The sequence below is a fragment of the Pinus tabuliformis genome, chromosome X, assembly GCF_031772625.1.
Source record: "Pinus tabuliformis cultivar Carrire ecotype Pingquan chromosome X, CPIR1, whole genome shotgun sequence".
Classification (NCBI taxonomy): domain Eukaryota; kingdom Viridiplantae; phylum Streptophyta; class Pinopsida; order Pinales; family Pinaceae; genus Pinus; species Pinus tabuliformis.
The window spans coordinates 816,938,847-816,953,494 of NC_142308.1; the positions used below are offsets into that span (position 1 = coordinate 816,938,847).

The following is a 14,648-nucleotide window of genomic DNA, read 5'->3' on the forward strand; positions in this document are numbered from 1 at the left end:
TTAATGGCTGAAAATAACATATGCAAAAAATGAAATGATCTCACAGCATTCCAAGAGAGTAACACCAGCAAGATATGGACCCCAAAGTCTTCCTTTATTAACCAGAAACAGATTTACAAGAGAGCTTCTTCAGTCTTAGACTCACAGATCGAATGAATCTGAAATGACCAGCTAAGACCCTATATAAAGGAAATGATCCCAACGGCTAGTTCGAATGATCCATGTAGAAATGATCTCGACCGTTGATGAAGATCAAGACATCTCTTGATCTCATCCGTCGATTTATTCAATTAATTTTTTATTATTATTTTTTAAATTTCTTATTATTTATTATTTTATTATTTTTTTTAAATTTTTAAATTTTTTTTATTATTTTTTATTTATTTCATTTTTTAAAAAAATTTAATTTTTTTTATTATTTATTATTTTATTATTATTTTTTAAATTTTTAAATTTTTAAATTTTTTTAATTATTTTTTAGTTATTTCATTTTTTTAAATTTTTAAATTTTTTTATTATTTATTATTTTATTATTATTTTTTAAATTTTTAAATTTTTTATTTATTTTATTATTTTATTTCATTTTTTAAATTTTTAAATTTTTTAATTATTTTTTATTATTTTTTATTTATTTCATTTTTTTAAATTTTTAAATTTTTTATTTATTTTATTATTTTATTTCATTTTTTAAATGGATCATCGAACTAAACCTTTGGAACATCACCCAGGACCTAGGACTTAGGACTCACGAGGGGATTTAAAACATTTTTCGACCCTCAAGACACATTACATCATGACTTTTACAACTTACATTTCAAGGGGACAAGCCCACTTAACACAGACCCTCATAAATCACCCAGTTCTGCGACACAACTATAATCTAGCATATTAACACACTAGGATTCTCCTAAAGTTCTAATGACAAAATCCATCCCGGCTTTGGGGTCAGGTTTGAAGGAAAACTCTGCCGATCCATGGATCGGTGAGACGAAAAACCTTCCGGGACATAGATTATCATAGAAAGTTAGGTCCACCTAGGCAATTTTACATACATGACTCTGATCTGCTTAGATTATTTACAATTCATACATGCAGACTGGGTTTACAATTGAAATGATCAAGCTGCTGATGACTGTAGGCTGGCACGGACACGTCGTTCAGGTGCTACCCCTTTCTGCCAAGAAAAGAGGGTGTATTGCATGGGAAGTTGACCAGTAGAGGTCAACAAGTATCATTGCCATTTGAAATTCGTGAAGAGGGTAAGACATTGCAATTGAAATTTCAATCCCAATGTACCACTCTACAAGTTGATTATAATCACCACTTGAAATTCGTAAATGGGTAAGATATCACCATAAGGAATTTGTTGGGTATGTGTTATATTCTTTGCACAACTAACTCCTTGCACACAATTTTTTCTTTTAGCAATTTTGTGGTGCATGGTGGTTTAGCCCATGTTTTTGTAGTTTTTATTAAGAAACCACGGTTGTATTCTAATCCAGAGTAAATGAATTGGCAATTTTGTTGAATTTTGTAGTTATGGTCAGTCTTCATAATTATATGTTTTACCCCTTCAAATATATGTAAGACATGTTCTTCATGTCGGCTTCAAAAGAGAGGGAATTTTGAATTACTAAATTTTAATTTTTGGCTCCAAAAATATCATGTCGGCCCTCCTAAAGATCAAATCGGCCTGTCCCTATAAACACACCTATTCGAGTTCATCCAATCACTATATATACCCATTCAACCTCATAACATGAGAAACAATTTGGATCTGACAAGACATCTTCTGCTCATCTAAGCGAAGGAGACAAGACATAGAAAGTCGAGTTTCTGAAGCAAACACATCTCTGGGCAAAAGGCCGTGTTTCTGAAGTAGACACATCTATGGGAAAAAGGTCGGGTTTCTGAAGCAGACGCAAAAAGCCAAGTTTCTAAAGCAGATGCATCTCTAGGCAAAAAGCTGAGATTCTGAAGAAGAAAGCTAAGTTTCTAAACAAGGTTGAGTTTCTAGGTAGATCAAATTTCTCGGCAAGCAATTTGACTAGGTTTTCCTTGGGTTTTGCTACTGATTAGGTTGACTTTATTTTGACTACAAGGATCAGATTGTATCTCTTGTTGAAGTGAATAATTTCTCTAAGGAAAAGGTTGTTGGGTTTTTCCCCCAAGTGGTTTTTCCCAAGGTAAATCTTGTGTTATCTTTGTGCATCATTGTCTCATTGTGATCTCTACTGTCCTACTACTTTTATGGTTGAATTTTTGAACTATAATTACTCAATGATTAACTAGAAGTGCTAAAATATAATATCTATATCATTGGAAGTAATTGTTAGTTTCAGAAATTAGTGCTTGTATCTATTGTAATTGAAAAATCAACAAGATTGTGGATGCCATAAGATATATATTGTATTGTAATTATAGAAAATGAATATACTAAAAAAACTTTCTAGTTTTCCTAGTTTGGGTTTCCAGGGTTAAACATTTGCGTTGATGTGTCCGTTTTCCATTACATCTTTTCCGTTTTATTAAGAATTTGTTTGCAACAATTAAATTGTATAGGGTTAAAATCTACATTTGGTATCAAAGTAGTTTTGGCTTCAAAAAGATGCTTTTGTGGCCAAGGGGTTTTGCTTGGGCATGTGATAGACCCTGTCATAGTGGGAAATCTATGGAATCAATTTTTGCGATGAAAGGAAATGGAAAGTAGTTCAAATATAGAGATCAATAAATTCAATCGATAGTGTTTTGAGCTATGGAAGCTCAAAATGAAAGATTTGTTGGTGGACAAAGATTAGTGGATTACTATGGATCCGAGTACTGCACCAATGGGGATGTCGACAAAAGACTAGAACAAGTTAGGTCGAAAGGAAAAGAGCACAATATGGTTGTGTCCCTCATATTCAGCATTACTAAATGTTTTAGAAAAAACTACAACAAAAGCATTGTGGAACAAGTTAGGGACTTTATATCAGTATAAGTCCCTGGTGAACAAATTGTTCATATGGAAAAAAAAGTTGTAAAACATGAATATGAAGGATGCAAAATCGGTGAGAGAGCATCTAAAGTTTAAACACCTTCAATACTATGGTAATTCAACTATTATTTGTTGATATTAAGATTTCAGATGAAAATAAGTGTATCAATCTATTGTGTTCTTTGGTAGACTTTGGGATAGTTTAGTTGTTCCCATAAGTAGTAATGCAACAACTTTAAGTTTCGACAATATAGTCTCATACTTGTTATCAGAGGAGATGAGACGGGTAAACATGGAAATTCAAAACATAGATGCCTAGTTTGTAAGAGGACATTCCCAAAATAGAAATAAAAATAAGTCCAAGTGGGAGATCTAAATCTAGAGGAAGATCTAAATATCCATGAAAATTGGTAAAGGTATGTTTGAGATGTGGAAAAGAAGGGCATTACATGTAGGAGAGGATGTACAATTGGCTTCTTCAAGTATATCTATAGATCATGAGGCATGGTTGGTCGAATCAAGGGCATCCTTTCATATGACTCCTCACACAGAGTGGCTTTGTGAGTATGATGGATATGATGGTGGTGATGCTTTCCTAGGAGATGACTCGACAGCCATGATCATAGGACAAGGAAAAGTCAAGTTGAAGCTCGTGGGTGGAAGGATTAGAACACTCCCTCGTGTTCTCCACATCCCAGGATTGGCCACAAATTTGTTTTTTGTTCGCAAAATGAGTGTTGCATGTGTAAAAACAATGTTTGAAAAGGATACTGCAAGATAGTTCAAGGAGCAATAATATTGCTAAGGGAGTTCAGATTGGAAGTTTGTATAAGCTATTGGGAAGCATTGTTAGCGATGGGTGCAATAGTTTCGTTGTTCCTGAGAGTGGAGCTGAAGAAGGGAAAACTCCTACAACTCTAAACAAAAGGCTATGTTGTAGCATTAAAAACTAGAACATATTGGAGAGAAAGCCTTTCAAGTACTACATGATAAAGGTATGGTAGAAGGTACATCTAATCACTATAGATTTTGATCAATGTTGCATGACTCTTATTAGACCCGCGAGTACCCGCAGGGCTTGAAGATGACTTGACCTGCGAGTACCCACAGGTCTAAAGCCTTTGAAAAATTTAAAGAGTTTAAGGTTCTTGTGAAAAATCAGACAGAGAAAATGAAGGTGTTGAGGACAGATAATGGTGGAGAATTTTGCGGGAATGAATTGGATGAATCCTGTAAGAAGGGCGAAATAGCAATGGAGAAGACTATTCCATACAAATCTCATCAGAATGGAGTTGCAAAAAGAATTGAATAGAATATTAATGGAGAAAGCAAGGAGAATGCTCAGTGGTGCCTGTTTAGGACAGGAATTTTGGGCAGAGGTAGTGGCTGTTGTGTGTTACCTAGTAAATAGATCACCCTCATCAGTGTCAGATGATAAGACCCCACATGAGATATGGACTGGTACGAAACCTTCTCTTAAACATCTCAGGGCATGTGACTATGATGTTCATGTACACGTTCTAAAGGAAAAAGGGGCAATCTAGATAAGAAAGACGTCAAGGAAAATCAAATACAGTGTGTTAATCACAATAAGGAATCATCAATAAAAGATAATGCACTCAAGCACTGAGCTGGGGAACACCAATCAGATTTTGAAATAATTGCCTCTATTGGTTATCTTTCTTTTAGGCATGATCATTTAGAAAGCAGAAATTATCAAAGTTGTCACTCTTAACATTGTTAAACTTCTGACAATCATAGTATTTCATAGAAAGTTTATCAATGTTGTACCAAAGCTATTTCATTTATGTGCATGGGATAAATGGTGTAGAAATTAGGCCCAAGTTAGGTTAATATGACATTTATTTGATTAGAAAGTACTATTTAATACATGGTGACAAATATGATTCTTTTACTTACGAAAAAAAATGAATGGGTCAACCTGTTAGATGAGTTTTGATGAACTGTCGACAAAACGTTGTCTTTGTCTTTAGTGTCAGAAACCAAATTCATCCTCATTTTGAAAAATAAACACAATACATTTCAAAAAATTAGAGAGATTGTTTACATACCCAGCTAACAATACTTCGATAATTATAAATTGGGAATCAACAATCTATAGTAGAACTATATATGATATAACACGTCACCATTGCTTGAAATTAACTACAGATAAAGTTGAGGCAAGCATTATACCAAGAATTCATAAAAGCTTGCAGAGGAGTCAAAATCTTACTTTGCTTTTGAGTTACTCACAGCTGCTGCTGGGAAAATGTGCTGAACTAATGCATCATAGATTTCATCCATGGAGCTGGAGGGAAAAACAATCAGGAAATTTTTAACCCATAAGAAGTGGTAACAAGGGAGCATCTGTTTCACAATCACCTTGTGACATACACAGTAGATGTGGCATATGCATACCTGCCTTCCAATACAGCAGGCTCGTTAGAGGGACTAGAGAAACCCTGAGACAGAAACCAAAATTTTTAACATCAGATGCTTTAGACAAACAAGAGAGTAACAAAATAAACCATATTACAAAATAATTCGACCTTGCAAGCAGAGCATCTTTGCTTCTGAGTTGGCCTCCCACTAGATTTCTCGTCAGCTGATATACTGCATGCCTCCGTACATATAAAATCTGAAGTCAAAGCAACTCTGTTTTGAATACACCATTTCCCATAGGATTGTTTTCGATAAATTGAAACCACTGCTGAATTAACTGCATGGCAAGGATTTATAATTTATTTCAGTTGCAGTAGACAAAATATAAATGAAATAAAGCTAAGATGGACAAAAATGTCACTACTCAGAAATTGGAAATTCAATATCATGAAAATTCAAGACCAATAAGATTAGGAAAGATAAGATGAATTTAGTAATATCCATTATTGACCTGAAATAGGTCAATAAGACTCAAAGTACAATCCAGTAGTGACACACTGGGAGTGCAAAAGCAACCCCTAAAAGCTGAAATATAAAACAAAATCAATTAAACTAGTGAAGAAGAGAAATGACCGAAGGCATAATCATATCTAACATGAAAAATGCAATATTCCACCAACTTTCTGAGATGCAGCAGCAGCATGTGAACAGAGGAACCCACACAGGAGACATGTGGAGATGCTCCCAAATTTTAGGGAAATTCATGGGGGCAGAGGGGCAGAGTGGTCCTTAGCATAGGGTTTCCCATCTCAAAAATTTAAAAAAAATGATAAAATCACAACAATAACTATTCATCTCATGCAAATTATAATTGTGCAATGTAAATACTAAATTCAAATTTGGAAAGGATATGAACACAATTCAGATGCAAATTCAAATTCAAATACATTGATTCATAAATGAAATACTGTATACAATATACATTAATTCGGATTTATCATTCATCATTCATCATTTTACTAAGAAAAAAAGTTAACTGAAGTCTGAAACAGTAATTTTTTTATATTTTGTTTTTGTAATTTAAGGGTTATAGGCAAAAACTTGGAGGTGTCCCCACTTGGGGGTGGGCGCACCAAGGTGTCCCCCTTTTTAGGGTGGACCCCAAATGTCCCCCCTGTTGAAGTTTCTAAGTTTACTTAGTTTAGAAACCCTTCATGCACTTTTTCTGATTTATTCCTACCTACTTGTTATTTTTCTTTAACAAGTTATTTACAAAGTAAATACTGAAAATAAACACCAGTGCATGCTCAACATATTACAGATTAGCAACTAAAAGAAACAAGAAGAAACACACCACATGACACCATTATTTTTGGACCAATATCCCCGGAAAAACCCAACACAGGAAAACCAGTGCAGCTATCTAAGGGTAGTACAATCTGGGTGCCGTAACTGGCCTACCCAACAGAGAATTTCCTTAGCAGCTATACCTCACAGTTTGAGAGAAATCTCCTGGCTGAAACCCTGGAAAAACTTTCCGGCAGCTCCTTAGCACAAAGCTGCTCTTGCAACCCCAGCGTTCGCCCAATTTGGACTGTGTAAGCCCCTCTCTGTCTCACGTTGGCCCTGTGTCAGCCTTTCTTGGCCTGCATCAGCACTGGGAGCCTCTACGTCAACTACGTTGGCCCCTCTGGTGCTCTGCGCAGCACTTGGCTGCCTCCGCGTGGCCCTGCGTGAGCCCTTGTTGGCTCTGCGTCACCCTCCTTGGTTGCTGCGCTGCTCTCCTGAAACAATCTCTGCCTTCTCTGTTCCTCTGTACTCAATGCCCCTCAGCTGCTCTCCCGATCACTGATTCTATCTCTCTTAGCAAACCCCGCTCTAGAGAATAGAATGACTGATCATCTGGTGTGCTCTCCAAATGACCCTCAAGCCTCCTCTTATACTTTTCTTGTTGACATCTCAACGGCTGAGATTAAGTCCCTAATCAACAGCTAAGATTAGATTTGGCTTGATCCATGTCTTTTGGACCATTCTAACACAGATTCATATCAATACACATTAATATTTTATTTTCCCTAAGTTTAGACTTAGGGACTCCATTAAAAATATTAATTATTTTAATATCTCCTGATCTGTTTAGAATCTGCCTAAACCCTTTCTGGGTATTGGAGATCTCATGTGCCCCAACCTCTCCACAAAATTTCATGGCTAGAGCACATCTGATGCTACCCCAAATCAACACTCCCTCTTAGCGAGGACTGTGCTCTAGCAATACCCCTCACTGGGTATTACTCTGATCATCCGGCATCGGTACCTGTGTTGATGCTAGGCCTTCCTACCCACCATCCTCTGCACTGCTGCCTCCTGTACTGTTGCCCATGGTTCTGCCACTACCATTGCTTCATATGTACAACAGCTCCCTTTGCATCCGTGCTATTGCTGGTCCTTCCTCCCAGCACTGCATCTGCACTGTAAATCCCTTTGCATCTGTGTTGTTGCTGGTCCTTCCTCCCAACACTACACCTCCTCTCATCATGTTGCATCATGCTGCCCACTGCTGCACTGCAACTCAGTTACTGAGAAGTAACTGATCTCCCAACTCACCTCCCTGTTGGGCTAGAAACACCCACTAATGCTGAAGCTCCCTCTGCCGCTGACAAGTGCTCCCTCTCTGACCTCTGCGCTGCTGCAACAACTCTCCTACATCGCGCACCGCAAACCTCTCTGTGCCTTCCTGCACTGGTGCAACACTCCTATGCATCTCGCACTGTTGCAGCCTGCTAGCTCTTAGTTGTCTCGGGACTCCTGCATTGTAGCTCTCTTTGCCGCTCCATCCGAATCCGTCTCTACCCACCCAGCCAGTCCTACTACTCCTCATCAGGGCTCCCGTAGCAAGGTCTAATCCAAGAGGCTGGGTACCTCAAGGATCCTGCCCCTCATCACCTGTAGTCCGCCTGACTACAGCTCGATATCTCTCCACTTCCGCTCAAGTGGCGCGTGTGCACTCATGGCACAGTCATCGTCTGTCAAAACTTCCTTCTTTGCCTGTGCTGGCGCTACCTTAGTCTCGAAAGACTCTCCCTTACTCTTCTTCCTTGGGCACCGGGTCGCATAATGACCCATCTCCCCACAGTGGAAGCACTTGATCTTGGAGAGATCTTTCTTCTTCTGCCTCTCCTGCTTTCCCTCAGATGCAAGGGCCACATCCTCCTCCTCCTACTTGACCTTGATCCCTTTGCTACTGCTACCTGCCTTTGATTGCCATCTGATCTCTTCCTGGCGAAGAGCTGCCCACATCTCGTCCCAAGGTAGGAGAGTCCCTCTGCCCAGGATGCTTTGGACAAACACTTCCCACTCTTCTGAGACAGCGTTCAGGGCTGTCCTCAACATAAGCTCCTAATCCGGTATCACTCCTATAGCAATCAACTGATCTCGGATATCATTCAGTCCTCCGAGGAAGGAGTCAATCGATTGACCCTTCTTCATCTAATACGACCTCATCTAGTTCTCGAGCAACATTCTTCTCTGCACAGAAGTATGTTGGTACAGGTTCTTGAGAGCCTCCCACATCTCAACTGTCGTTTCCTTCTCGGCTATATGTGGTACCACATGATCCTTGACCCCGTCAAGGATAATGCACTTGGCCCTCGCCATCGCCTCCTCGTACTTGTCATTATCATTGGGGTCGACTAGGATAACTATAACCTTCAAGGCGAAGTTCTTGACACGATTCCTATCAAGCACTGATAAGATTCTGGCCTTCCAAACTGCGAAGTTCGATGCTCCGTCCAGTCTATCCTGGTCTCTTACCCCGTGTAGTGCCATGACGCTCCTCTACTTCCCTCCTAGAAGTTCTTTGTTCGACTCCTCTGAGTCTCTACTTCCCGTCTGGAAGTTCTCTTCTGGACTCCCTCTGAGTCCTGATTTCCCTCCTGGAAATCCTTCTGCCGCTTGTCGAGATGCCCCCTACTCTGATCATCTTGTGCAACTGCACTGCTGATCCGGGTTCCTCGGCTAGAAACCCTCGGTAACAACTCCTCTGGCCTTGCTCTGTCAGGTATTGTTCTGACTATAGTACCTCACCAACTCCACTCTGCAATATTCCTACAGCCTTCTAGACCCCAGCAACTGCCTCTCTATGAACTACGTCAACCCCTCTCTACCTCACGCTGCCTCTGCGTCACCCTGGATGGGTCTACGTCAGCCCTGGGATGCCCTGCGTCAACCCTCTGGCCCTCTGCGTCAGCAATGCTGGCCTCTCTGAGGCTCTGCGTAGTTCTCGGCTTCTTCTGCGTGGCTCTGGTTGGCTCTGCGTCACACTTCCTTAGCTTCTGCGCTGCTAGAAACAGCTTCTGTCACCTTGGGACAGTGGTTTTCTGCTACTGTTGCTCCGCTCGGCTAATGTTTTTTAGTCCTCCTGTGATCTGCAATCATCCTCTGATACCATGTTGAAGTTTCTAAGTTTACTTAGTTTAGAAACCCTTCATGCACTTTTTCTGATTTATTCCTACCTACTTGTTATTTTTCTTTAACAACTTATTTACAAAGTAAATACTGAAAATAAACACTAGTGCATGCTCAACATATTACAGATCAGCAACTAAAAGAAACAAGAACAAACACACCACATGACACCATTATTTTTGGACCAATGTCCCTGGAAAAACCCAATGCAAGAAAACCGGTGCAGCTATCTGAGGGTTTTCTTATTAATCAATATCAGAGTACAATCTAGGTGTCGTAATTGGCCTACCCAACAGAGAATTTCCTTAGCAGCTATACCTCACAGTTTGAGACAAATCTCCTGGTTGAAACCCTGGAAAAACCCTCCAGCAGCTCCTCAGCACAAAACTGCTCCTGCAACCCCAGTGTCTGCCCAATCTGGACTGAGTCAATCCCTCTTTGTCTCACGCTGGCCCTGCGTTAGCCTTTCTTGGCCTGCGTTAGCCCCAGGAGGCCCAGCATCAGCTCTGGGAGCCTCTGCATCAGCGACGCTAGCCCCTCTGGTGCTCTGCGCAGCACTTGGCTGCCTCTGCGTGAGCCCTTGCTGACTCTGTGTCACCCTCCTTCGCTGTTGCGCTGCTCTCCCGGCACAATCTCTGCTTTCTCTGTTCCTCTATACTCAATGCCCTCTAGCTGCTCTCCCGATCATTGATTCTATCTCTCTTAGCAAACCCCGCTCTAGAGAATAGAATAACTGATCATCTGGTGTGCTCTCCAAGTGACCCTCAAGCCTCCTCTTATACTTTTCCTGTTGACATCTCAACGGGCGAGATTAAGTCCCTAATCAACGGCTAAGATTAGATCTGGCTTGATCCATGTCTCTTGGACCATTCTAACACAAATTCATATTAATACACATTAATATTTTATTTTCACTAAGTTTAGACTTAGGGACTCCATTAAAAATATTAATTATTTTAATATCTCCTGGTCTGTTTAGAATCTTTGGAGATCTCATGTACCCCAACCTCTCCACCAAATTTCATGGCTAGAGCACATCTGATGCTACCCCAAATCAACACCCCCTTTTTGGGAAACACACTCCACAGACTAGAGAAATGTTTCCATGTGTGTTTCCTCATGTTTCCCAAAAAGGGAGGTGTGTGGAAACATTTCTCAAAGCACTCCCAAGTCACTAGAGCCCAAGGAAAGGAGGGTGGCACACCCCTGACCATAGGAGACATGTCATTGTCAAGAACTGGAAAAGGGTTATTCATCCTCATTAAAAGTGGAAGCCCTCGATGTCTAAACAGAGACGGTAGTGAAAAAAGGAAGTTGAAGACACCACCAACCATAGGCAAGGAGCCAATGCACCACCTAACAATGTCCTCAAGGGAGAGCCCAAATATGAGAGGACCTCACTGTGTTATGTTGACATCTTCTTCCCTCCTACATCAGATATTCCCAAGGGAAGGACAATGAACTCTATATTTCAAATGCCATAGCAGAAATTTAGTGGGAAAACAAGGCCTCAAAACTTCTACAACATATCTCTCATGCAAGGATTTATAATTAGAGAAGGGAAGCACATTACTAATATACACACTCAAGCAAGAGGGTTGTAGAAAAACTTGATGCTAAAAGGTAAGATAATTACGTTCAGGGGCAGGTGCGAGGGGGTGCTCTATGGCCCAATTGTCGCACAGATTGTCTAGGCACTACGACAACGCTCAGATCGGAGGCTGTCACCCTGATCCCCGATCTCTCCGTTTAAGTTGTCTCCCTAGTACAAGCTAAGGGGGGTAGACCCCATGGAGAAATGGGATGAAGGAGAACCAGCTGGGAATCAACTGGTTCGGGAGACACATCAAATACTTGATTAAGGCTTAGCAAGATTTAGAATTTGATTAGATTTTAAATGATTAATACCAGTGTCTTATGGAGTCAATGATCCAAGCAATTGATTATCAACTGCTGCTTAGGAAACAGAGATATGAAATCTGTTTATAATTCCACGATAAAATTATTTAACAATCGCTTGAAAACATTTGCAAAATGTCTAACATGTAACGAGCATTAAATGATTAAATGATTCAAGCAATGACGATCGATTTCACTAGATGTACAATTCCTGAGCAATTAAATTTCAAGAGATACAAATACCTTAATCAACCACGAAATTTAAAAGCTAACTAGTTCAAATCCTAGAATTTAAATGATTATGCTTAAAATCCCAAATCTAGGAAATTTACCACTTTCAAATAGTTAATTTTCAAATATAAAAATTTAAGCATACTTAACTATAGAGAAATGACAAATACCACAAAAATTTACCTTTAGATCTTACCTTAGCACAAAAGACACCAAGAAGAAATTTTAGATTGACAACTTAATTATTCCTTAGGTGAATTTCTCAATATGTTAAGCTAGACTAAATGTGACCGAAATAAATCAAAAAAAAATTAATAATTTTTTTAATTTTTTAATGGGCTAGAGGCCACATAAAAAATTTAAAACCCTTAAATATGAAAATTATTTCGATTTAATACTTTAGGATTTCTTAATAATTCATCATTTCAATCATTTCATCTTTTCCGCCATTCATTAACCTGTCAAGCGGCCAGCTTTTCCTAGCGTCATTTGATCTTTTCATCGCCCTATCTTTCGTCATCTCGTTAATCGTTTCATCTGCACCTTTAGCACCTGGACATTTCGATTCGTTTCTTGTTTGGGTGGCGACTCCACTTCTTCCATTTATTATTTCTCAGACAAGAAGCCCTCCCTTATATCCGATTGTTTGTTGCCTTTTGGATCGTAGAGTTAGATTCATGTTCAAGTGGTGACTCCACTTCTTTCATTTCTACTAGAAGATCCCTTCTTGTGGATCTCTTGAATTTTTTGAGCAGAGGTCTCTCTCTATCATCCATTTGGTCCCTCATTATTCATCATGGATTATTCGTTTACCCCGAGTCATTTTACTGATGTTCTCCATGATATTCCGAAAGTGGCCATTCATAAATTGTCTTTGTTCTCGGGTGGTGATTCAGACCCTGTTAGAAAGCATTTATGCAGGTTTACTCGTATAATGCTCATATATTGTAGTTCTCCCCAGTATGATCATGAAGATGTCAAAATGCGTCTATTTGCCTTTTCTTTAGAGGGTGATGCTTTGAATTGGTTTAATAATTGTCCTAAAGATTCTTTCGCTTCTTTACAAGACATCGCCAATGCTTTTAAAGAAAGATATGGTTATCAAGGTAGCTCGCCTTGTGCCCCTAAAATTATGCAATAGAATGGAAGTGATTTTGTGAAGGATCGAGCTGTCGATGAAAGATTTCAACACAATTCTCCATATCAGAATGTGCCATCCACCTGTACTGTTGCAGATCAAATCCATGATAGTAGAAAAGCAAGAACAAGTTATCAAATCAATGTCAACAATGAAAAGGAAAATGATAAGCAAATTATAGAAGAACTAAAGTTGTTGGTTAAGGACATGCATTTCAGTCAAATGCAGCGGGTAAAAAATATGAAGCTTAATCAAGAAAAATTTGTAACTGATTACGTCAAGGATATGAGAACTTTATACACCCGCCTGGAAAAGCGAGATAAGGAGATGGAAACCATGAAAGCTAATCATGACAGGGAAATTAATTCTATGCAAAACAAGTTATTAACTATGGATGAAGAAATGACCATCATGACATTCGATTATAATAATCAGTTGGCTACCATGCAAGCAAATCATAAGAAAGAGATAAACTATATGCAAAATTGTTTCATGGGCATGAAAGAAGAGAATGAAAAAGTAACAAAAGATGTGGAAGCTGGTCAGATATGTCTTCAGAATAAGTTATTGACCATGGAGGAAAACCATGCCAAGGAAGTCAGTGCTATGAAGCTTGAACACTCTAACCAGATGGATGCCATAACAATACAGGTACAGAAATTTCAGCATCGGTCAGAGGATGAAAGAAACAAGGAGACGTCAATAGATCAGAAGCCTCCTTATCTGCTGCAGCAAGCTCCATCTTATTATGAGGAGGTCATTTGCTCCATTGAAAAGTGGCTAATTGAAGGTGACCCGGATAAAACAGAAATTGATAAGAATCAAATGCAGAATGAAGAAAGACATGTCATGCATACCCTACATACTTCATCTGAGAGTTTTGAAACAGAATGTTCCACGTCATCAGTGATACACCCTGCCACAAAGAAAAAGCGCAAGAGAAAGAAAATGAGAAAGCGATTTGATGCATCAAAGGGCGCGAGGAACTTGATTTTTGGATAGGAAAAAGTTCTACCGTATGCAGGATTGGACATGGCACATCCGAGAAACAGCCGACAGACTTGCCTGAAAGCAGGCAAGTGCTCATCATGCACTATATTGAACGTATCTGATGCCATGGGGCATCTTTGTATTGTATTTCTAACCTTATGCCCTATTATTTCAGTATTTCATTTTGTAGTTAGATTTGGTTTTTCATGTTGTTAGACTAGTTAATAAATGAAGAGCTTATATCTTTCTTGTGCTTAATGTTATATGATGATTTTTGGATGGACGCTACTCATGTTTTGTTGTGTGTTGCGTGGATGCAGATTCTGGATTCTCACATTCCTATAGTGCAACAACGTGTCCCCAAGTAAAGCCAGATGTTGACCACTACGTGTCAACAACCCATAGCAGTACACCCCCTTTTTTTGCAAAAGGGATAGCACCTGATCGACGTGTCCGTGTCGTCCAGCTATCATCATCGGCCTAATTATCATGTTATAATGTAAACCCATTCTACATATATGTGATGTAAATAATCTCAGCAGATCTGTGTCATATATGTAATTG

General features: G+C 39.2%; 1 protein-coding gene across 3 annotated transcripts in view; it reads right to left on the minus strand.

Moving 5' to 3' along the window:
- Nucleotides 1–14,648, minus strand: part of LOC149142280 (P-loop containing nucleoside triphosphate hydrolases superfamily protein) — a 360,356-nt gene that overhangs the window by 271,369 nt on the left and 74,339 nt on the right. For 2 of the 3 annotated variants that reach the window (XM_089449257.1, XM_089449258.1), the window contains exons 3-5: nucleotides 5,530–5,699; nucleotides 5,399–5,442; nucleotides 5,214–5,288 (exon numbers count right to left, since the gene is read on the minus strand). In XM_089449257.1, the coding sequence (XP_089305383.1) occupies nucleotides 5,214–5,288; nucleotides 5,399–5,442; nucleotides 5,530–5,699 (289 nt within the window). The remainder of the gene's footprint in view (nucleotides 1–5,213; nucleotides 5,289–5,398; nucleotides 5,443–5,529; nucleotides 5,700–14,648) is intronic. The other variant, XM_089449259.1, reaches the window with a different exon arrangement.